Below are 23,898 nucleotides of genomic sequence, written 5' to 3'. Positions count from 1 at the left end.
TTTCCAGTAGCATGTGGTTCCCTGCAGGAATGTGCTCTTTCAGTCGCCATGGAGAGGGAGACAGAGACTCCAACTCCTGCAGGACAAAGCCTTAACGTCGCTTGGATGGGTTTACAGGGCCCTTCATTGTGAACGGATTAAATAAATCAAGACTGGTGGAGAGCTAGCACCATGGCATTCCTGCAGCGGCCTTTCACCTTCAATCAGACACACACAGATGGCCCTCATCACCCCCCACCACCACACACACACACACACGCAACCAGCAACTCTGTGTGGTTCTCTGAGATCCACACTCATCACTTATTTACTCCAGTCCTGTTCCCTGCTTACAAATGTTCCTCCCATCTTTTGAAGAGTTACACCAAAGAATTAAAAACTTTTTTTTATCATATTATGCATGGACTTTGCACACCAGTGCAGAGCTGATCTGCAGATATAGCAGAGGCTGCTATATCAGCAGGTGTGTAAAAGCCAAAGATTGCACACTTAGGAAGATCTACGATAAACGGACACTTTCAGGATGTAAAAGGATTGAGAGAAGAAAACCAAAACCAAGTTCAGTTCTTCATTCCTTGGGCTGTCAGGATATTTCTTCATCAGAAGGAATCACAGAAAGTTGAGCGCTACCACGAGCCGTGCATTGTACAAACAGTTCAAGAGTCCTAATAGTTGCTCCTCATCCAAGACAGACTCCGCATTTCTGCTTAGAAATGTTCAACTTCTTCCCACAATCCAGAGTAATTTGGTGATGAAAGAGAAAGAAAGAAAAAAAACACAGGGAAAAAGAAAAGAAAGGGCAAAGTTGCGGGTGTGCTGCTCTTTATTTTCATGTTCTCTTCAAATAAAACACATGAAACGACTACAAAACCTTCCCGTAAGTGAAGAGTTGAGCCCAAACCCAGTTTAGGTACCGCAACCAATAAGAATGTTAAGAGACACACAGTGCAAACACATCACTCAGGAGGAAGGAGTTAGTTCTTTTGTGTGTGTGTGTGTGTTCCTGTTAGGAAGTGGTGGGACAACACACTGGAAGGGGAGTTTGGTCTACCTGAACTTAGGTTGTAGTGGTTTAGCGGGTCGGCCACCCATGCATTGTCCGGCATTACACTCTCCATCTCCAAGTCTGCATGCAATCCCATGGACGGATGGACCAACAGACATTTGGATGGATGAATGGATGGATGGATGCATGGTTGGATGATGGCGGCATGAGAGAATCAGAGGGAGAAAAGCACTTTAAGTCAGATAACAAACCAGCCGTGTACGTTTTCGTGTGTAGGAAGGAAAAACTAGCTGGATCTAACAAGTGAAGAAGCTGCACTGGAATCTAATTTACATTTTTACATAAAGCCATTTTGAACAACTGTGTGTTTATATGCAGGCGAGTGAGGGTGAATATTCAGAGAGGCAGGTGAGGTGTGTATACCAACACGCACAGGGGGGGAAGAGACTCCATGAAGCAGGCTGCAGGCCAGAGGAGGGGGAGGCTGAGGCAGAGGAGTCACAGTCAAAGGCAGCGAATTAAGACATGCTCAAAACAAACCAGCAAACATTATAAACAACGCAGTGAAGCAGCGCCGAGGAAACAGTGCAACATTCAACACACCAGAGGGTGCTTTAACACTTAATCTGCAGTAAGCTGTTCATTTAGGTACAGCAGAGTAGGAGGGTAAGACTAAGAGATTCATAAAATTACCAGAAAAAAGTTGTTTTAATGAGAGCAAAGCTTCAAGAACTGAGGTGACCAGTTCGTCTGGTTCGTGGTTCTTCGTGTGAAATGGTCCGTTGTTTCAAAAGGTTCTGCTACTGTTAATAATTTGATACTGACGTGTTAAAAGATTATGTCCTAAAACGACACTAAAGATGCTCAACATTCCTTATTTTAACCTTTAATTATTTTTTGTGCAGGACTTCTAAAATTACTACTTCATTCAAATATTACAACTTTATATAAGTCATATGACTTTTTTCTTGTATGATTACGACTTTATACTGTTTACACGACTTTATTTTTTATATTATTACGACTTTATTCTCCTATTTGACTTTTTTTTTGTATAATTATGACAAGTCTGGTAATATGACGTTTTTACTCGTATTACAACTTTTTCTCATTATCAACACTCTTCTGGTAATGTTATGACTATTCTTGTATCATGACTTTTCTGTCAGTATTACAACTCTTTTCTAACATTATTACAAATTTTTTTTTGTATTATTATATTTTTCTTGTATTATTACGACATTTTTCTCATATTCTTATGGCTTTACTCTCATAATGAGCTTATTCTAGTAATATTACTTTGTTCTCATATTATTTCGACTTCTATAACTTTATTCCCATTAGATTATGACTTAATTCTCATAAGGCTTTTTTGTTCCAATATTATGACTTATTTCTTGCAATATGACTTCATTCTCATCATTTTTTTTCTTAGCCTGGGCCTAATACTCTGTTGTATGTAGGACATAAGGTTATGGCTCAAATAAAAATAAAAAAAGAACAGAAAAATGAAAGAAATGTTTAAGGTATGCAAATGATGCAACTGACCTGTGACTATTTTATGGCAAAACAGATGCAAAAATCAAAACAGGCCCTGAAACATTTAAAAGCAAGAAGTGGGCAAGCAGGAACCCAACTTGAGACAGAGGGGAGCTGTGGGTGTGCACGGCGACGGCTAAAAAGCAAAGCAGCAGTCTGGTTTAGTTACAATGGATGTGGTTAGTAAAACCAGATAACCTAACCTCTAAAAGGCCCGTTAACCTCTGATGATATTTCTAGATCCTCATTAGCTGGGAAACTTGGAGTGTTTTCATTTCCATTTCATCATTCCCTCACGTCTTAGAGGGCCTGTGGTGGTTTGGATTCAGTCACCCACCATTAAGCCCAGTGGATGGTTGTGACAGTGAGTCACAGTCATGGATTTGGAAGGTAGGAGGCAGATTTATAAAACACACTGAGCTTTGATCATGAATGGGTTTGGCATTTTGATGGCGCTCTCTTCCATTCTAGGACGATCTAATGCTAAACAGCTGCAGCTGATGGTAGGGTGAGGGAGGGGTGCCAAGGACAGCGAGTCCGTTTGTTCCCGACACAACGATCTGTACAAATTTCCGACATCTGAGTCAGTCTGATGTGATAAGTTTATGATCTATAATGTTGTCAATGGAGATCGATTATTATTAAGGAAACCTCAAGCCCACCCTGAAGCCCCCAGTCCAGAATGGATGCAGAGCGGCGGCAGTACCTGGTTTTGGCACAGAGTTGGTCATGGACTGTGGCACTTTATCGTTTATGAGCTCCACACACTCGCTGGGAAAGAAGCCAACCTGAAGGGAGGGAAGCAAAGAGAGAGCTGGAGTTAGTTAGAGAACATGAGGACTTGAAACACGAGAACTCATTTCATCTGCAGCTCATCTGTTTCAATCTGTTCTCATTCAGTCATCAGCCGTTACTCTGGTAATCTGCAGGTTTGTAAGTTTAGCGTGCAGAGTGTTACACGGTAAACATACAACGTTATAATGAGTCAGTGCAAAAGAAGACATACTGTTAATAGGTGGGACAGGGAAGTTGCTTCCCTTCAACCATCTATCCTCATTCAGGTCTGAAGTTCAAAAAAACTTCGTTAGATCCATATTTTAAATATGCATTTTTACATAAGAGTAGAGATGATCAAAACAACAGACATTTCAGCTTGACCGGCTCTGACCAGTGAGCTGCAGGAAGGGTAGAAAAAATATTTTGAATGCTGCTCTTATGTATTATTAATAGGGGTAGGGATTTATTGCATCGTTTATCATTTATCGTGATTAAACATTGTTTCATAAAAATTTTGATTTATTGCCATCACTATGAATTCCAATTGTTTAAAATCCATGTTCCATGACAACATCATTGAATGTCAATAAATGTGAAAATATGATTAAATGCAGTTACTGTGTACAGTTTTGTGATACAAATCACATTTTCTTTATGCGACTAGTGTCCTAAAGAAGAATATGACAAAAAAGAGCAAAAAACAAAGTGAAGAATAACAAAGAAATTGTTCTTATCGTCATTTTTAACATTTTCAGAATAGTACCTCAAAATATTGAGTCCATATCCTTATATACTGTGTATATATACAATGTATGTACAGTACAGACCAAAAGTTCGGACACACTTTCTAATTGAATTCAATGAGAAGGCGTGTCCAAACTTTTGTTCTGTACTGTATATATTGTATGTATTTATGTATATATTTTCATATTCTGGGGAACCTAAACGTGCTCAAACTGATATATGTGCGAGTCAAAGATTTCTAAGATCTAGACAGTTTCTTTTTAGTTCTTCAGGCTTATGTTCACAAAAACATGCAACACAGTTTACATTAGATTTGTTAAACTGTAAGTGTGACTAACCAGTCAATAATGCAGCAGGTCATTGTTCATGTAAGTCAGGCCTGAATAACACCTGTTACGGTGCGTTTCACATCTGAACAAAGAGCTTTGTAATAATGCGTCGAGTGTCACAGGAGAAGCAGGTGCACCGGTAATCTCTCCAAAGCCTCACACAAGGCAGATTTGTTTCTTTGCTTTGTCTTTTTTTTTTTTTTTTCATCAAAATTTTACTTTGAAACGCAATGCTTCTTTCTTGTCTCCTAAAATCCTCAAGCTTTCAAGCCTGAGGCACAGACTGAAAGTGAACGTGAATTCTTTTGATTTCTGCCATGTGGTATGAGAGTACCTGAAAGCCATGCTTGCCCCTCCACCAGGTGGTGTCCTCTTTTGGGGGCATGTCAATCACAGAGACGATGTCCCCAACCTGCACAGAGCAACAGACAAGAAGAGGATCAACACTGTGAAGATATAACCATCTTTTCAGTTCCTATTAATGCTTGCTGTCATCTTTCCCTCTCTGCTCTCATGTGCTACTAAATTCCTTTGCAGGAACCTGAAGGATTCAGGAAGTATTTCTTCTTGAAATTCTGGAGGTCCACATAAACAGAACCTTCAAGATAAGTCGTCTGTTTACATATTTAATCAATCTAATCAAATCAGCAGAACACTATTCGGTTTTTCCAGAGGAACAGCTCCAAGACAGACAAACAAAGAGGATGTGAAGCTACGAGGTCAGATGTAGAACTGGTTTACTAATGCTGTCAGTTACTGTTGTTTATTTATTACTTATTTATTTAATTCATTTAGTTTGTAATGCATGCTGCATACTGGCAAACAAAAATTTTTGAATAAAAAGGAGTAGTTTGAAGAAAATAATTTTACCACTTTTCTCAAAAGTCAATTCACTGCACCATAAACAACTAAACATCAACCAACCACCCATTCAGATACATTTTTAAACACAAAACGGGAAATGCTTATCTACAAAGGTAACAAAAACAGCAACAAAAACCCCTGTTGGTTTACTAATGATTATGATCATCACCTCAAACGACAGCTCATCTGAGGCCTGAGCGATGTAGCGCTTAATGACGTGAGCTGCAGCAATGGCCGGCACGTTGATGGAGGATTCTTCATGAACCAGCAGATGATTCCCTTTATTATCCACCTGGTCAACATGCACACCCACAGACGGACACACACACGCACGCACACAATAAATATCATTAACAGCATCAATGCACAACTAATAGATCACTACAAGGGGAGTGAAATGTCTCCATAGTTTTTAGTTTGGACATATTTACAAAAGCAGCAATCATGTTTAAGTTTTATTTCATCTTGTTAAATAAAATCAACTCCCTACTCCAGAGAAATGTAAGGTTTCCACACTCAGACCATTGTAAGGTTCCACTTGGGTAAAAAGGCTGCTTTGGGAAAATGTACTGAGTGCATGCTTTATAGTTTCACTGTATATAAAAATAAGGCATTTCAAAGTCAAACAAAAGTCATGGACAAAGGTTTTGTTGTTTTAGGTTCAACAGTTACCGATTTTTTAAATATATTTTTATGGCCTGCCAAAATTAAAATTTATGCTCACTTTAACATTTACAGTTCATTAGATCATCAGGGATATCAACTACTGGGCCAAATCCTAACAGATAGTGACCATGGTTTCTGTTTCTCCATCTACTTTTTAAAAGCTGATCCCAGCTTCTCAATGAGGTTATGAGACCCCATAACATCAGGCTGCAACAGCATCAGGCTGCAACATACTTCGATCACCCACCTATGCTTGAAATTGTGGAAAAAGTAGCTATTGAACAATGTTTTGATCCCACTCTTTTTTTCCTGGCAGAATTAAGTAGAATTTCCCTGTAGGGAAACTACACCATCTGTTTTTTTCTGTTGATAAAACAATTTTCCAGAACTCCAAAACAATCAGAAGGCAAATTTATTGGAATAACTAACTTCCTCTGGTGCTTTTTACAGATTTGCAGCCCATCTTCCCTGATGTAAACAGACATTAAGGGGCTCCTGGTGTTTCCTGATGCATCCTGAAACTTTCTTCAAATTAAACCTCTCATGATAAAAACTATTTTATGAAGTGGCACGTTCGTAGAGGTCGAGCCCTTCCATGTGATTTCAAAGACTTCCTCACCTTCATGTTGGCGAAGGACTGTCCTTTATATGAAAGCGATATACAGGGACACCGAATTTTCTCTTTGTAATGAATAAATAAGAGTATAATCCGTGTTTGATTCACACCACACAAACCAAAACAGAAAGGTTTTGGCCATGACTAGAACAACATTTCAGAAACAATATTAAGGTAAACCTTTAAGACAGAGCAGAGTTACCTCCATCCATGTGAGGGCGGGGCCACAGTTAATCTTGTTGTCAGCAATGGCCGAGAGTCGGGAGAGGTACGCCAACAACATCTGGGAAACCGACTGGAGATGGAAGATAACAGCCCATTACTCCACCGTCCCTGTCACCTAGGTAACTACCACTACTGTGTGATAAACGCTTTAACTGAAATGGGTGAACAGCTCGGTGAGAAGGTGCTTCCTCTCAATAAGAGGTTACATCTGCAGCAAACTGTTGGTCCTACAGGTCTATAACCAGAAGGTTGTGAAGTTGCGAACTATGAATGCAGATTCACTCATTTGCAAATTTTGCGCAAACTTGCAATTTTCACTTTTCTGCAAATCTGACCAGCCACCTACAGGTTTTCTGTATTTCCTTTTCTCTGACCAATCACTGAAACTCAGCTAAATATTGACCAATCCCCTTGGGCCTCTTTGTTAATTAAATTTTTTGTTTCATGACGTCTATTGAAAGGCGAACCTGCGAGATTAAATCATGTGTGATGCTAAAAAACCCAATTTTGATTAATTCAGAACATTAACAGCTATTAATATCTTTCTATTATTTTTCTTTGAGCATAAATACCTTTTTATATTTCTGCTTTATGTTATCTTAAATAGTACAAAGCAGCTTTGGCAGTTTTTACAGCTGAATTAAATCTTAAAAGATAATTGTCAGCGAATGATGAAGCTTTAATATGACTCAAAGTAGAGCTGAAATGCGTGAAGAAAAATTAAGAACTGGTGAGAGTATGCAGGTATAAAAGAGTTAGAGTTGAACTTTCACCTCAAGGTTCATTTTAATTGGAGGTAGTGGGCTCCGAGTCATTCATTTCCTAACCTGAACACCTGTCTTTTTCTACATCACAACACCAAACAAAAAGATGGATCAGATGAGCTCACCTCTGACTGGTCAGTCAGACTGTCCAATCGGGGCAGCTCAGGCAACTGGGAGAAGCGCCGGTCGTAGATGCAGAGATGCAGGTGTTTGTCCAGAACACGGAAATCCTCATAGCTGCGCTTCACAATCCAGCTCCGGCCCTTCAGGAACAGAACACACACACACACATGTGCACACACAGCAGTCAGATCCACTGGCTGCTTCCAGAGCTAACTGCTCCTGCAGTTCTTATGCTAATGAAGACGATGATCCTTGCCATTACAAGATGCCAGGAAAAACACAGTCAAGGGAAAACCCGGGTTCAACGATATTTTATGTTTCAGGATCTAAATAAAAAAGAATCTGTTCACAATAACTGTAACTTTGACCTCTGGTCTCAAATTGCTGCACACTGTGTGTGTAGTGGCTCCTGACTCCAGCTGTTATTCTGCCCCAAACTCTTGAACCGACTTTGCAACCTCATGTCAAGGTTGCAGTTATAGTTGTTGCTGGTGCACCTTTAGCCGCTACACTTTTTCCTTCCACTTGATTTTCCACTAACATGCTTGTAAAAAAACATTTTTAACTCGATCCTATGAAATATTGAACTTTTACTGAACAAAAAGTGGGTTTTCATTAGCTATAACAATTACCTAAATAAACAGAAATAATTTTTTTAAATTCCAAGCAGTACCCTGTGATACCAATACTGCTCACACTGATATTGCAGAGAAGACACAATTTATCTACATTGTGCAGTGGTAACCATTTTTATAAAATATACAGGAAGTAGCCAAATGGATGACTTATTAAAGTACGAAGTTGATGTTAATATGCGCCAACAGCTGATCTTCTGTGTATAGTTTATCTATCCATCCTCTACTACAGTTAGTCAAACAACTGTTGGACTTGGTCCTGTAGATCTAAAACACCTAGACTGGAGGATCTGGTTGGCCACAGAAGGATCTGAAGATGACGCAGGCTCTCCACAGAGCCACACCGTTGTCACCATTCAGTCCTTTTCTGCTGCAGAGGTTTCATACCTCAAACAGCTCAGGCTCTCCAGTGGAAGTTTGTACTGGGATTCAGGAATTGTCTTCGCAAATAAAGAACATTAGCAGTGGCTCAGAGCAAGTGCAAACCCAGAGTTCCTTCCTCCAGTCCCCTCCATTTAGTTTAACCTATTTCTATTCAAAACAAAACCAGGATTTCAGAGATTTGTTCCATTTGATCCTGTCAAAGAACTCCAAGCCCCCAGGGAGGAAAACTCGAGGTAGAAAATGTCCTCCACTTTGATTTGCTAAAGAAGGATCTATTTGAAGTGAAGCCAGAACTTGTGGGACTAGAGCTGCAGAACCCAGCTCAGTTGACTGATTCTGGTGCTGTTTTAAAAATGTTGGCAGGGAGAGACGCCACAGGGAGGACTCTGTGGGCTTTTCTGCTCCACTTTCAGACGGCGCTCCTGCTTACTCCTCCTTTTTTGGGTTTGTGGCACTCGACCAGTCTCTGCGCTACTTCCTCTATTGAGGGCTCAGAGTGCTCGACTCAAGGCCATGTTTATGCAGGAGGATTTTTCCTCTTTTCCAAATAGAACTGGGGCAGATTTACAGGTTTTCCAACGGCTGCAAGGAGTTGAATAAATAAGGAACGACGTATGATACCTGAACAGAATGTGATGACAATCAGTAGCTGAATAAACAGCAGCGTATGTCTGAATTAGTAGGATGTGTGTGCAAAACATCGCCAATATTCTGCTGTCAAAATTACTACGTAGCCATTTCTGTGCTTCCATTTAAGAAATGCAATCAAAATCACAAGTAAATAAGTTTGTTCATTTAAAAAAAAAGAATCCTCCAACTTCTTCCTGTCGTTGTTTTCTTCTTTGTGGTTTGCACCAGCGGCAACATCCGGTTGCTGATCATGCGACTTGTGTGATGCAGTTTTGCAAAGTAAAACTACTTCACAGTTTACCGCTAAAATGTTTTCAGCAAAACATTTTATCGAAGACCGAGAATTTATTCGAAATGTCAAATTGTGCAATCCAATGGAAGCGCAGCTAGTGTTAGGTCTGCAGTCTTACCTGGCAGTAGATATGAACCAAGTACACCAGCTCTTTGGACTCATAACTGTTTCGTGTCACTTCACACTGCTCATCTCCCAGGGTCAGCTGAAAGATCAGACAAGCACACAGGTGGGAATGTTACACGTCTCAATCTCCATCTGAACAATAAAGATTCAGATCACAAGAACTGGCTTCATTTAGAGCCACACAATGTTCAACAGACCTGAAACTACAAACCCGGATTTAACCGATGTACAGAATGGAGTAAATGATCTTATTACAGTGTTTGTGACGATATTTCAGTTTATCTGGTAAGAAGTACCTGCTGATCTCAGGATACACCACTACAGGTTGAAGACTACACTGATCTTTAGGCTGTACTTAAAACAGTTTGGTCTCCAGTTTTCCAATCTTTAAAAAGCCTGACCCGCCGATTCTTGCTGATACCGATTTTTTTGTCTGAAAAGTTGCTAAATATATAAACAAAGTCAGTAAGGTGGCAACAGTGGGGTGACTATTGTTAACCGCGCGCATTCAGATCTGATCAGGGTTGTCTGTTGGTCAGCTCTTTCTTACTGCAGGTAAAAAGGGACAATAGCTGCGTTTCTATCAGAAATGTGGGCAAAACCTTTTCAATATTCTGCCCAAGTGGAAAAAACTAAATTTCCTGATTGATGTGTTTCCATTAAATAAGAAATCCACTTAAAACCAAAGCATGATAAGCTTGCTAAGTCATTAAAAACCATGGCAGCGATGGATGTAAACATGAAATATTGTAATATTTCAGCCACGCCAATCTCCCCAAATTAAGAAAATCTGGGTTGATTTATAGGTACGACAAAACATAAAATTACCTGTCAGGAGTCTCCTGCTGGTAGAAACGGTTTAGTGGAGTCACATGACCAAATTACCATACTGCAGGGTAGCAGATCCTAGAAAATGGCTCCAAATCTTAAAACCAGTTGATATGGTGGTAACAGATCATACTACCAGATGACTCCACTTTGTGCCCAAAAGAGTTGGGTAGGAAATGTTAAAATAATGTTTTAAACTATTCTAATTGGTAATGTGTAAGTGAAGCACAAATTTCAGACAATTTTTCTAAACAAGAAAACTTTGAAGGGTAACTGTGCGGTCAGTAGCGAGTCTGAGTTTGATCCCACTTACCCGTCCTGCGTCCAGCAGTTTATTGGCAGGACACTGAACGTCATGTTGTCCACCAATCTGCTGGTGGATGCTCCTCATTTTGCCTCTTTGCCCTTTCTAGTTTGAATTATTTTGTACATTCACACCAGACAAAACATCCTAAAGCCATCTGTTGCAGGACGTTTCAGACCAACTCCAAGGATATACAAAACTGATCATTTAAATTGAGTCAATTGAGCTGCAACTGTATCATCATAAGGTGTCGTATTTAAAAAAAAAAACAACCTCACATTCACAATGAATGTAAATAGGGTTTAAAACAAAGTTTTGAGAAAAAATACAGTTTAATAAAATTGTGAAATTGGAGAATTTCTGTGACTAATTACAACTATTCAAATATGAAAACTACATGATATTAACACAAAGTGCTTGAAGTACAGGGGGGTGAAATGGACAAAAATGTGAATGTTTAAAATGGAAGCACATATTGGTGAGGGGCTGAACTGACCCAGATCCTCTGCATGTCTGCGTGTGAATGTCATGTGACTGGTAGTGTGAAAGCACTGAGTGGTCAGTAAGACTGGAAGAGCTGCAACTAAATGCAGTCCATTTACTATTAACATTGTGTGAATCTGTGTTTGTGTGTTGGGTGTAGAAGCAGCAGGGGTTAGAAAAGCGAGTTAAGGAAAAAGACATCTGTGTGTTTGTGCTCCCATTTGAGCAAACCTCAATCAGACGCAGTTGTCTATGGTAGATATACAGTGAATAGAGCCTTCACATAGCAACAATGTCCTTTCTGTGGTCGTTTCTCTGCTTTCTGACAACATAGCATGACAGCAAAGAGCCAATTATCTCGGTTTTACATACATAAGTGAAAGTAAAGTAAAAAACATAATTTCAATGTTATTTGTTAAAGGATCAGCTGAAAACCAGCAGCTTAAAGGTTTCCAAAAACTGGACATAAATAGTGAGCAGCTTTAGTTACGGAATGCTAACATAATTAGCACAAGAAAAACGGCATACAAAATAAAAGATAGAAAATGTGGTTTTCAAAAATAACTGTTCAGAGACAATTAGAATGTCCAACGACTATATTAATACACTTTCTGAAACATTTAGAAAGGCTAATTGCTTGCTCAGCCCATCTCAGAGTTGGCCTCTTGTAGTTCAAGTTGCACATCTGGAAACAGAATTAAATCACCACAAGCCTCTTTGGACTTACAAAAACTTCACATCCTTGTTGCTTTCTCAGGATATTCTCTGGTAACAGAGAGAAAATGCCTAGTACCCTCGAATCTTTTCATCGATGTTTACATTTCTAGAAGAAATTGATAAGTATGGTAGAAATCTTAACCAAGTTCATAAAAAGTGATGAAGAACAACTCAGACCGGTCAAAGTGTTGATGAAGTGGTTTTAAAGCTACACACAGATAAATATTTGTTTATTATTCTGTTGAGCAAAGATCTGCAGAATGCCAGCATATTTCTCCACCTCACAATTTTACACTTTTTTATTCACACAAATGAGAGAGGCCACTGAATTGCATCAGATTTGTGTAATAAGAAAAGAATTTGGATTTTTCTGGTGTGACCTTTAGCAAAAAAATCAACAAAAAAAGGCAAGCGGTTCCTCCACTTTCTGCAGGAGGACGACAATCTGCGTGAAGAACCAAAGGGCAAAGCCACAAACACAAACATCTGCCACACTTACTGCGGGTCGAGTCAGGTTACACTCCTAGCGGGTGTTCATTCCCTTCAAAGTCAACACTTTCACACTCTGTTTCATCGCTCTAATCGCTCCAGCACCTGTCCCCAGCACCATTCCCACTGCGTCTTTCTCTACAGAGAGGACGGACATGAAGGGGCCTTGTTTTCCCGCAGCAGGGTCCGACTGTCAGCTCTGCGCTCTCTTTCCCGTTACAGCACAAGCTCTCCTAGCATGCGATTCAGAGACAATAATATCATCAGCAGCTGGTGTTGGAGGGCGACTGGCGGTGGAGATGTTTGCTGGATTCCTCAGTGGGACAGCTTTCATCTACTCCATTTTCCCCTCTTCTCCATCCAACCATTGTGATATCCCATTCTCATTTTTCTTTTTGTTTTCTTTAAACGTTCATCTTCTAGCTGGCGTCCTCTCTCTGATGGCTCGCACCCAGCACCAGTTTGACACCCAATCTGCTCAGCAGCAGCGAGGAAGAGGTTACACGTAATCAAGAGAAGAAGAAAAACGAAAGAAAGAAAAGATGTTTTTGTTTAGTTTTGTTCCCGGCTGACCTGACAGTCTGCTTTCTGTGTCCCTCTGCCACATGCAATTCACTCGCTTTTTCTCCCGCCCCCCACGTCTCTGACATGCTGGCTAACCCCTCCCACTTCTCCCCCTTCACCCCTTCTCCAGTTTGTGTGTTCGCAGGACAAAGAACGATGGAGGGAGAGGAAGAGAGAGACTCCAAAAAGAAGCAGAGGACATGAAGGGAGGGGGTGCTTTCTGTCCTTCCACATGTACAGACCAGGGACTACCTTTTTAATAACTGAGACTTTGCGTAGCCTTAGTTTCAGCTGCCTTTGCAAGAGAGCAGACTACTGCAAAAAATAACCATGGCCACAAACATCCACAGAATATATGACCTCAGCAGCCCTTTGCTCCGGTCACAGCCCAACATCTCAACCAATTACAAACAAGATCACAAAGAGCAACTGCAGACCTGCAGCTGAACAATCAGCATCATGATATCAGAGCATGTAATGTAAGCAAAGAACTGCTTGGATGTAATATGGAGTAGATTGTTGGATTTGAGCCAGCATCTTGAATCTTTGCAGTAACGGCACAAACACAGTAAGGCTGAAACGATTAATCGCAATTACTGATTATCGAAATAATTGTCAACTGATTTAGTAATCAACTAATCATTAACTGAAGTACACAGACTCAAAAAAAAGCCATTTGCTTAAAGAAAGAAGGTACTTTGAGCAGATCTTTTGCTTTCCAAATATTAATACAAAATATAATCAACAGATCAGTTGTACTGACGTTAAGTCACGCAGAAAGACCTGAGCTTTTCCCAACGGTCAAAGTATTTTTTTTAGCTGCACACGCATCCTTTGTTACAAATGATGAAGCATTCACTAAAGGAATGCGGTTACTTCATTTAGCAATAAATGTTTATGTTCTTGTCTAAAAAAGGAATCAGATTATTTGTTTATTTGCATCTTTTAATGTATTTCAAATATTGTATTAATAAAGCTCCAGGTTCTGAAGAATGTGCCAATGTTTTTATCTAATTAATTATCAGAATAATAGATGGCATAATTGATTACTAAAACTATTTTTGCAGAGCTGATATGGATTTTTAATTGTTCATAGGATAGCATGTTTTGTCTGGTATAAAAGTACAAAACAACTCAAGCTACAAAGGGCAACGAGGCAAAATGACGAGCATTCACCAGCAGATTTGTGGACAACATGAACTACTGGACACAGGAAGGAGAGCTGGGATCAAACTCACACATTGTTCCTTTTCTTATTTAAAATAGGAACTGAATTGTTGGTCTATTTTTATATTTTAATGTATAATACAAAAGAGGCTTGAGTGGCCGATTTGATTAATCGATTGTCAGAGTAATTGATACAATAAACGATTACTTGAATGGATCGTTAGATACATCTACTGAAGGAAGTTTATGTTGGTTTGTTTCGGCAAAACGATACCTGTGCTTTTTGCTCTATGTTATCAGTCAATATTAGTCATAGTAAAACATGATAAAAGTGCGCTGAAATTTATTTTCATGTTGCCGTTTAACCCCAATGAGTCTAGTTGAGAGCTGGTGTCTGGGACCAAAGAGCCAACGGAATAGGCACAAAGTGTTCAAAATTGCATATCTATAGTTAAAAAGATAATACATCATTAAAAGTATTAGGTTTCATACAAGGATGAGGGCAGAAAATCTATTTGTAATTCATAGAGATGGGGACATGGGCAAACAAGAGGTAGGAGTAAAACACCTGATGTTATCGGCCATCTTGAATTGAAAGCACGTAAAGCTAGATGATAAAGATTCTACCGAACTCTGAAAAGGTGAAGATGATTGCAAAGTTCAGCCAGCAATTACGGTGAAGGATCCATGTGTTGCACACTTAATGATTAAGCAGTGTGGTTTTCGCAGGTTCTTTTATTTTCTGAACGCTGTTAACACAGACAAGAGACAGTGAGCGCCTCCGCTGACCAGCCGTTACCGCACTAAATTGCCGTTGGCTCGCTTAGTCAATAAATATTTACAATATAGGTTAAAAAAAGGCTTATTCAAAACTTACACACAAATATCTAATTACCTTACTCTAGCTCACTTCCCCTATACGAGACAATTTATATAAATAGCAGCGCTAATTGATATTTACCTGTTAACACAGACAAGAGCGACAGTGAGCGCCTCCGCTGACCAGCCGGTACCCCTGAGTCAGGAGCGCTCACCGTGCTCCATGTGCCAACTGGTGGTGAACTGCTGTAACTGCAGTTTAATGCACCTCAGTTCAAGTAGAATAGAATAGAATTCAACTTTATTGTCATTGCACTGTCACAAGTACAAGCAACGAGATGTAGTTTGCATCTATCCAGAAGTGCTCTACGAGATATAAATATTTATTTACGGATGTACAAGACTATGTATGTATGGACTATAAGGGGTTATAGCAAGAGATATAGATATTGTGTATAAATATAAATATGGGAGCTATATGCACAGATTATACTGATTATACAGAATATACAAGAATGTTAGGGAATGGATTATAGATAAATAATGGCAGATAACATTTACAGGAGAAGTGCAGCTTAAGAGTATAGTCTTTTGCACGGGAGTTGCAATAGAAATTTCGTTGAATCCTGTTCAATGACAATAAATGCTATCTTATCTTATCTTATCTTTAAATAAAGTAAAAAGAGGGAGGGGGGTGTAATAATTCCAGTGTCCATTCTGTCACACATGGCCACCAAACGTTGTTGAGAATCAGGGCTTTTGTATGGGCTCCTCATATTAGGGATGCACAATTATAACATTGGTATCAGCCAATATTGGTCATAGTAAAAAATGATAAAACTGGACCAAAATCAACAACCAATATTTATTTCCATGTTGCTGTTTGTTTCTGGAGGGGTAATGTAGGAGGTTGGTCATGTGGCATTTGTTTGTGGCATGTGACAGTGATACGGGACAGAATTATGGGGAGTTTTTTCAAGATGTCAAAAGGCTCGTGAAATATATATAAAATATTGGTAAATATCAGTTAGTCATAACAGCGATGATAATACCGGGTATTGATAATGGCCCAAATTGTCATATTGTTGCATCCCAACTCTAGATGTAACATTTTACCTCAGAGCTACGTTATTAAAGAACCAATCTAAAGCTCAAAGTAACAGGCAAATAAAATAGCTCTAAAATAGGATGCATGGAAAGCCATTCCCACGAGTTCTTATGTCATCATAACCTTACATATTCAGTAAGCATGTTGAGTCACACGGTGGAGGTGTCAACAATTTATTTATAATCGCATCTTAACCTTCTGAGTCATAATCGAACCAACACACCAAGAGCCTAAAAATTCCCACCACTAGTTTCCCATTTTTTGGATCTAAGCTTGTAGATGTAATTAATTTCTCAGAAACAATCTGTTTATATGTTAAAACTGTCAGAGGCTACTCTTCTCCATCACCATAACTGTATACTAATATGGATACATACACAGTTTGTGATCCTAAGTCTTGAAGAACACTTTCTGCCATTCACTCTGCAGATGGCGTTTTAAAAGCCAACAGGAAAATGAGAAACATTGAGACAAGACTTCATTCAAAAGTTCATTATTCGACTAATCAAGATGAACATTGAGAGATTCGACAACCAAATAAGTTTTAAGTCCAATACAGGACAAATGCTGCGTTTTCATGACAAATGTGTGCAAAGATTTTATATTCCAATATTGTAAAAAAAAACAAAAAAAACTATTTCACAACTGCGATGTTTCCATTAAATAATGGATGTGATTATGATTAAAATCCCACATGAATATCTTTGTTCACGCAACAAGTCAGTGCAACATACATCTTCCAACAACTTCCTGACACCCTCTTCATCTTTTCTACCTATAGTAACATCTGGTTGTTGATCACATAACTTTTGTGCCCAAGTGTTTCCACTGGAGTTTAATAGAGAATTAGGTTCATTTAACTGATGATTAATGACTGTTTGGAAGAAACGAGAAAAAATAAACTGAGCTTTTATCTAGTTCATATTTCCCAATAAACAGTTTCAGGTAAAGCATTTTTAAATGTCTTTTCGTTTTGATTCTTGATGCCATTAATTGTACCTTCATAAAACATTTTGTAAAAACTTAGTCATAAGAAACTTTTAAAACATTCTTCAAAAAAAAATAAGTTAGGTGAGCAATATTGGCCTTGTTTAAAATGAATGGCACAGCATTGATCTCGGTACGATAATTTATGGTCCGGTGTATTCAGGAGAACCTTTCCACTGCCAGCTGGACTCTCGTTGGGCAGGCGGGTTTTTAACTCAACCGCCTAATGTGGCATCATACTAAAGCAAGGATAAAGTGACTCAGTAGTATGTCTCATGCTTGTTTCAAGCAGTGATGGCTTACTGTCCTCCAATGCATAAACTGTATTGTGTGACGCCAGTTGCTCCACCCTAACAGTACCATACCGCTCACCAACTTGTCTCCACGGCAGCAGCTCAAGAGGCTTTAAACTTTTTCCCCAATCCTGACATTCCTTTCGCTATATGCTCATCCATCTATGCACAGTGGGTTGTGTAAACTGCCTGAATGCTAAAAAAAAAACTGTTCATCTCCCCCCAGAAGAATATTAAAAGATCCATACATAATTCCTGAAATTTATTTTAACCAGCACACCATCCCAGCTGGCCTGAACTCCAGTCTCTGAAACCCCAAAATCTCCCCCTGCAACTCAACATGTGCAGTGGAAAACAGGCGTAGTGACAGCACTCGCTGCTGGGCCAAAGCAAGCTGTGCATTACCATTAGCTGAGATTTCGCTCACCCCAGCTGCCCCGGCACAGCTTTGAATCTCACTACTATACGTCTGCTTATGAAAATCAAATGATAATCCAGTGATGACCCAGTTTATTCAGCCCACTGCTGCGCAACACAAAAGACAGGTTGGACAAGAATCGCTCTGATGATGTCCAGGAAACCTAATAAAGTGTACCCACGCTGCTTATGGGTACAAAATAAAATGTTTTAACTAAAGACAAGAATGCACATTTAAAACTAAATCTAATTTTCTAAACTTTTACTAGAAAAAAACACTCAAATGTTTGTACTGATTTGGAATTTACTTGCCAAGAACCCTTTAAGAGTGCAGTGCAAGTTGGGATTTGGAATGCATTTTTTCTTAGCAAAAGGTTCCTACGCAGTCCGGAGATCTTTTTAGAGATCTCAGTTAAGGAGAGGTTCTACCTAGTCTCAAATAGATTCACTGGGAGTTGGATTTTTACAGTTTATAACACCAAATACTGCTAATTTAAAATGCTAAAAGCAGTGTGAAGTCTCAAATCCATAATCTTCTCTCCGTTTTAAAACAGTTAAGTCTACAGCAACTTCTCACACGCAAAAAATATGTTGTCACCTCTCCTTTTAGCAGGAAGGCTAGAAAAAAACAATTAAGGGCATTTTTATATCAGCTTCTCTCCATCCGTAGCTCTCTGAGTGGAACAGGTTAACAGACAATTACTGGAGTGCCTGACAGTCACTACAAGTAAAGCGTACTGGACACAGACACACAGCAGATAGCAGGACCAGTAGCTAGCACAGCTTGTCAAATTGCTCAGGCTAGTTAGCATGGCCACCGATGACAGTGGATAAACTGCTTTTCTGCAACAGTAAGTTGCTTCTCCGTCATTGGCACATTTAGCAGCAAGTACATGAGGATGATAGGGAGAGGTAACACCGTTCTCCTGGCTCTGATAGGTTGATTTCGGCCAGGACGACTCAGCAGTGGTGCATTTCTTCAGACAACAGTAGAAGTTCAGAGACAAAATCAATCTTGTCACAAACCATCTGTCTCATAGCAAACTGTTACGACATACTGACAGTTTTAATAAATATGTCAAACATATTTTTTTATGAATGCTACATACGTCAGCTTTAAGCAACTTACTTTTCTGCATGTGTAGTAAACGTTTGTCTTTGATTTGAAGAAGTCAATTAGAAAAGCTTTACTATGAAAAATGACTCGTGAACACACCATGGGGTCAGAGTCTAAAGCTGTGTGGATGGCAGCTTGTAGTACGAAGAATAACGGCGGCAGTTTGTCAGATTGCAGAGGAGCAGAGCAGGCGGAGGTAGAATCAGGCTGCCTGCAGGCCTTTGCTGCAGTGAAAGGGAGCTGCAGAAGGAAGTGTGAAGGGGCTATATCTAAAATCATTACTTACGCTATAAAAATGGATTGGGAATAGGGCTCAGGAGTGCAATGGAATCTAAACAGAGCGAGGTTGCTGAAAGCGGGGTGAGATCATAGCTTGGAGCAGGGACACCAAATAAATCTGATTACTGAGGTGTGCATACACAGCTCTGCGTAAGGATAGCTGGAGCACAATCTAACACAGATTAACCTTTGTTGCAAAGGGAACTAAGTGGGGCTGAAATGGATTTCCACCTAAGCTAAGTGCAAATAGTATACAGTCAATATGTGCATAGTGCTAATTCAGGCCATTCTGCACACTGGTGGTAACCATCCATTATTATCCTGTTGTGTCAGATAAAGCACAATGAAAAAAAAACAAACAACAACTTAAAATGCAATTTTCTTGACCCACAAATCATGTTGATGAGTCAGGTAAAGCAGAGTAGCGGTCTTCCAGATGACTTATCAGCCCCCTGAAGTGCAGTTCCTCCAAGCAGCCGGCTCAGCAGTTAAAACATTCCAACATTTAAGCACGTTTCCCACCGGAGCTGGTGGTAATAAATCAGTCTACTCAGTTTGCAAACGTTACAATAAGACAGAGGAAACGGGACAGTGTGAGCAGGTCATGCTTATTGTTGATTGACTAAGCTCTGTCATGGAATAAACTCCTAAATCTCAGGAATGGAGGTTTGCGTAGAACAGATAATGTCATAAACTGAAAAACATCAACGCTGAGCCCGTTTTCATCGACCACAACAGTGCCTAATGAGTGCTGGGTTTTGTGCTGCTTTGTCCGCAGTGGAGCTTTAAGAACCTTTCAACAATGACCATGAGGCACAAAGACCGAGCTCTGGCCAAGCTTTTGTTTTCCCCCACCGAGAGCAGAATGACTAATAGTTACATCACTCCCAGGCCTCTGGATGGACATGTGACACATGGGTTTGACATAAGAGAACGAGGCTCTCACCTTCTCAAGAGACAAAATCTCACCAATAACTCCAGATATTAATATCTAGAGTTACAAAATCAGATTCTCTTTATTGGCTTTTGACCCTTTTTCTGAAGGCTGAAAGCTGTTCGCTATCAAGAGGTATTAAAAATAATGAATGGGGTCCCACTGGGGGAGGGTCTTCCACAAATGCAGATGATGGCTGAAGATGTATAAAATGGACGTTATGTTACAAATCAGAAGGTAGAAGACATGTTAGCTGTACACTAAAAGGAGAGTTGGGGGATTGTGGGTGCCAGTCTTCATTACATGGATGGCTGCTTTCATACACGCAACCTGCTGCTCTGGCTGACCGACACCCGTTCTGACTGCTGCACTGCGGTCAACATGAGGGGAAACTCCATCACAGCTGTTAGCTCAGTCATGATTATTGTTTTCTATCAGATCGAATTCCAACCCTTTTGTTCTCGCGCATTAAATATTTAATATCTCAGCCAATTATTTTCTTGGAGTCACATGAGGATGTAAATAAGTGTCAAAATATCTCCCTCTGATGACACCGGGGGTCTTTATTTACAGCTTAGTTCATTTTTTAGAGAGTCGAGCAAGTTTTTTATCTGCTTTATTTTCTATTGAATTTAAACAGGATTTCGCTTCATCAAGGAACTTACCCTATGCTTTTTTTTTGCAGTTAACTTCAGTTATGGAGTTAAAGCAATTTTAAGCAAATTTGTTGGTATATTTTGTAGTTCTTAAGAAAATTGGAATTGGCTGGTAAGACCAGGAAGAAAATTAGTAATCAGTATCAGTCAGAAAAAGACCGATGGGTTGGACTGCAAATGATCAGAACTGATTTAATTTCAGAAAATGTGAATGTGAGGTAGTTCATGTTTCTTCTCCAAGGACCTTATAAAAATGAGGATGCAAAGCAAAATTCTCCCAATATTCTCATCTGTGGACAAGTCAGGACTACAGGCTGGCTTGGCAGCGCAAACAGTGGATGACAGCACCAGTTTACATGGTAGTGTCCATTAGTAATAAAATGTTTGAAAGCTTTGAGCTCTGTGTGCCACCGGCAACAGGACGGGGAAAATGTCCGGTTGCAGATTTGCTGCGTGGAAGAGCAAAGCCGACTGGCACGGAGAGATATTACTGAAGTCAATAAAGTTCTGGAGGTCTATCAGCAGGTTTAATGCAGTGTCAGGCCTGGAAGAGTGACAGGAAGCGGAGGAGATTAGCCAGAGTGCCGTCACTGCTCCACGTCGAAGGAACAAGAGAAGGGATTCCTATGGAGCTCTAAAGGACATGTTTATGAATAATATTCTTAGAATCTTAAAGAAGAAAAAATTTCCAGTGAGAAAATGACTGTTGTATTTAGTGTTCCTGCTAAACACGTTAATTTTTCAGTAATAAATGATTTAGATATTATCGCATGAAAAATTTTAACGCAATTAATCTCCTTTATTATTGTTTACATCCAAATGTTCCAGCCTCAACCTTTGTGGTACGCTCGTGAATCTGACGCACATGCAACACAGAGTTGCTTGTTAAGAGAAGCTGCACAAAGCTACTTCTCTTGGGATAAAAAAAATGATCTGATAGGACACTGGAAAAGACTGTTGCTGTGTTCAAGTCAAGCTGAATGGAGTTAGCCTATCAGTAAAGCTAAAATAGTGTCTCGATGCTGAACATGACGCAGCAGCACAGACGTTTGATTTGGATTGAATGTTAACTAATATTAGCGTTCAACCTGCATTTCTAAAGAAGGATTCTTCAAAGAAGCTCCATGAAAGTTTATTCTGAAAATAAATGGGTTCAATTTATTTTCAGAAAAAAGCTAGGAGACTTTAACTAGGTCTCAGACATGCTGCTAGAATAAGCTGCAGCATCAATGTACTGTCGGTCTATAAGCATTTACAATTGCACAATACAAAGCACATGTGCACTGACAGTGAGAGTGCACTTTACCTCCAACCACACGTGAAATAACATGTTTGCAACTCAATAAGGTGGCCACACTGGGAGCGGGCCCTGCCAAGATGACAGGACTGCAGTGTGCAATTTACTCCAGGAGTGCAGCTGCAGGTAAACGCAAAAATTACACTGGAGAAAACCGACTCCAATCAGTTCAAGATTTCACAATTACTGCTGCAGCAGGAGAAAAGATTACACAAAAGGAAGAATAAATTAAAGCTGCAAGCAGCCTCGGGCGGCCCTCGCAGCAAGCGCCGCTCCGGCCTATTGGCCACCGCGGGGGTTCCGGCCACCGCAGAAGCTCTCGCGCGTTTTCCAGAGCCGCAGCCAGCTCCCCACCGCGGAAGCTCTGCCGCAGTTTCCAGCACCGCCGCCCGCTAGCCGCCGCAGGAGCTGTCGCGCATTTTCCCCGCCCGTCCACCGGGCGACATGCGTGAATGCGTTCGGCGGCGCTCCCCGACGACTGTGGAAAAATCTGGTGCAGATCGGTCGATGCGTCGAGGAGATACGGCCGATGTATTAACTTAGGGGGCGCAGTGGAGTCAAATTACATTTCAACCTCGTCGGGCTCTTTAGAGCAGAACAAAGGTCATACATATCCAGTTTGGCGCCAATCGGATGATCCATGTGTGAATTAGAGCCAAACGTATGCATATGGCGAGGGACTGATATTCGCCGTTTGGCCACGCCCACACGGTTCAGCCAGAAGCGAGCATTGACAGAGCTCATCATCCGAATTACCTTGATTAGGTCAAGAGAGCCATAAACGGAGCTTTCCAAGGAAAAAAAAGACACTTCCTGTTCTGAGGGGGCGGGGCTTAGATGACGTCATACTATGATGACACAGGGTCGTCAGGGATCCCACCAGGGTCACTCGTGCAAAGTTTGGTGCAGAAGCTATCGACCGTTCACAGTAAAATACGAGACTTCCTGTTGTCAGGGGGCGTGGCCTAAGTGATGTCATCATTTAACCATTGGATATTATTGGACACAAGATAATGATCAATAACTCAAACTTTGGTGTCTCTGTCAGTTTTTGTGTTAGAATTACAAATTATTTAATTTTTTCCTGTTTAATTCAACATTGAACTGTCATTCCGTAGGGCTATGCTGCCCTCTGGTGTCGAATTACTGAAATTACTGAAATAGTTTCATTATTTCAGTAATTCGACACCAGAGGGCAGCATTGCCCCTCACTTGACAAAGGATCCCCTTTGTATTACACAGTCGATCACAGGGGAACTTTGAGCCTTGCTAACTCCCCTTCCACCTGTTCAAATGTCACCGTTTTGATAACTTTGAATTGTACATGCCTTATGATCAGACTGACCGAGTTTGAAGCCGATCAATCGAAATCCCTAGGAGGAGTTCGATCAAATGCAAAGGCTGTAAACGGCCACAATAGGGCCCAAAATGGACCTTCAATCCAAAATGGCCGACTTCCTGTTGGGTTTAGAGCATGGCTCCAAGAGACTTTTTTGTACGTCCTGACAAGATACACATGTGTACCAAGTTTCGTAATTCTAGGATAAAGCATGGCTTGGGGCTGATTTTTTAAAATATTCCAGGGGGAGATGTAGAGAAATTAGGCCACGCCCACCAAATTTCGCTATGGATTCCTGTTCGGGGATGGATAAGGATCCATCCTAGTGAGTTTGGAGCAGCTCACCCCGAAACTGTGGAATTCAGAGCCAAACGAAATTC

At 40.3% G+C, this 23,898-nt stretch overlaps 1 protein-coding gene across 8 annotated transcripts in view; it reads right to left on the bottom strand.

Moving 5' to 3' along the window:
- The window catches only part of arhgap32 (Rho GTPase activating protein 32), a 124,688-nt gene that overhangs the window by 29,598 nt on the left and 71,192 nt on the right, over positions 1 to 23,898 (bottom strand). For 5 of the 8 annotated variants that reach the window (XM_023342592.1, XM_023342595.1, XM_023342594.1 and 2 more), the window contains 8 exons: positions 9,713 to 9,799; positions 7,656 to 7,793; positions 6,744 to 6,836; positions 5,429 to 5,551; positions 4,730 to 4,807; positions 3,252 to 3,333; positions 1,440 to 1,490; positions 1,052 to 1,126 (listed from right to left, as the gene is read on the bottom strand). In XM_023342592.1, the coding sequence (XP_023198360.1) occupies positions 1,052 to 1,126; positions 1,440 to 1,490; positions 3,252 to 3,333; positions 4,730 to 4,807; positions 5,429 to 5,551; positions 6,744 to 6,836; positions 7,656 to 7,793; positions 9,713 to 9,799 (727 nt within the window). Of the gene's footprint in view, positions 1 to 1,051; positions 1,127 to 1,439; positions 1,491 to 3,251; positions 3,334 to 4,729; positions 4,808 to 5,428; positions 5,552 to 6,743; positions 6,837 to 7,655; positions 7,794 to 9,712; positions 9,805 to 14,346; positions 14,353 to 15,937; positions 15,943 to 23,898 lie in introns of those variants that run through there. The other 3 variants (XM_023342599.1, XM_023342596.1, XM_023342597.1) reach the window with 3 other exon arrangements.

Source organism: Xiphophorus maculatus, chromosome 11, assembly GCF_002775205.1.
Source record: "Xiphophorus maculatus strain JP 163 A chromosome 11, X_maculatus-5.0-male, whole genome shotgun sequence".
NCBI classification, from domain to species: Eukaryota; Metazoa; Chordata; class Actinopteri; order Cyprinodontiformes; family Poeciliidae; genus Xiphophorus; species Xiphophorus maculatus.
The sequence above is the reverse complement of the archived record's forward strand: the minus strand, read 5'-3'. Positions and strand labels throughout refer to the sequence as shown.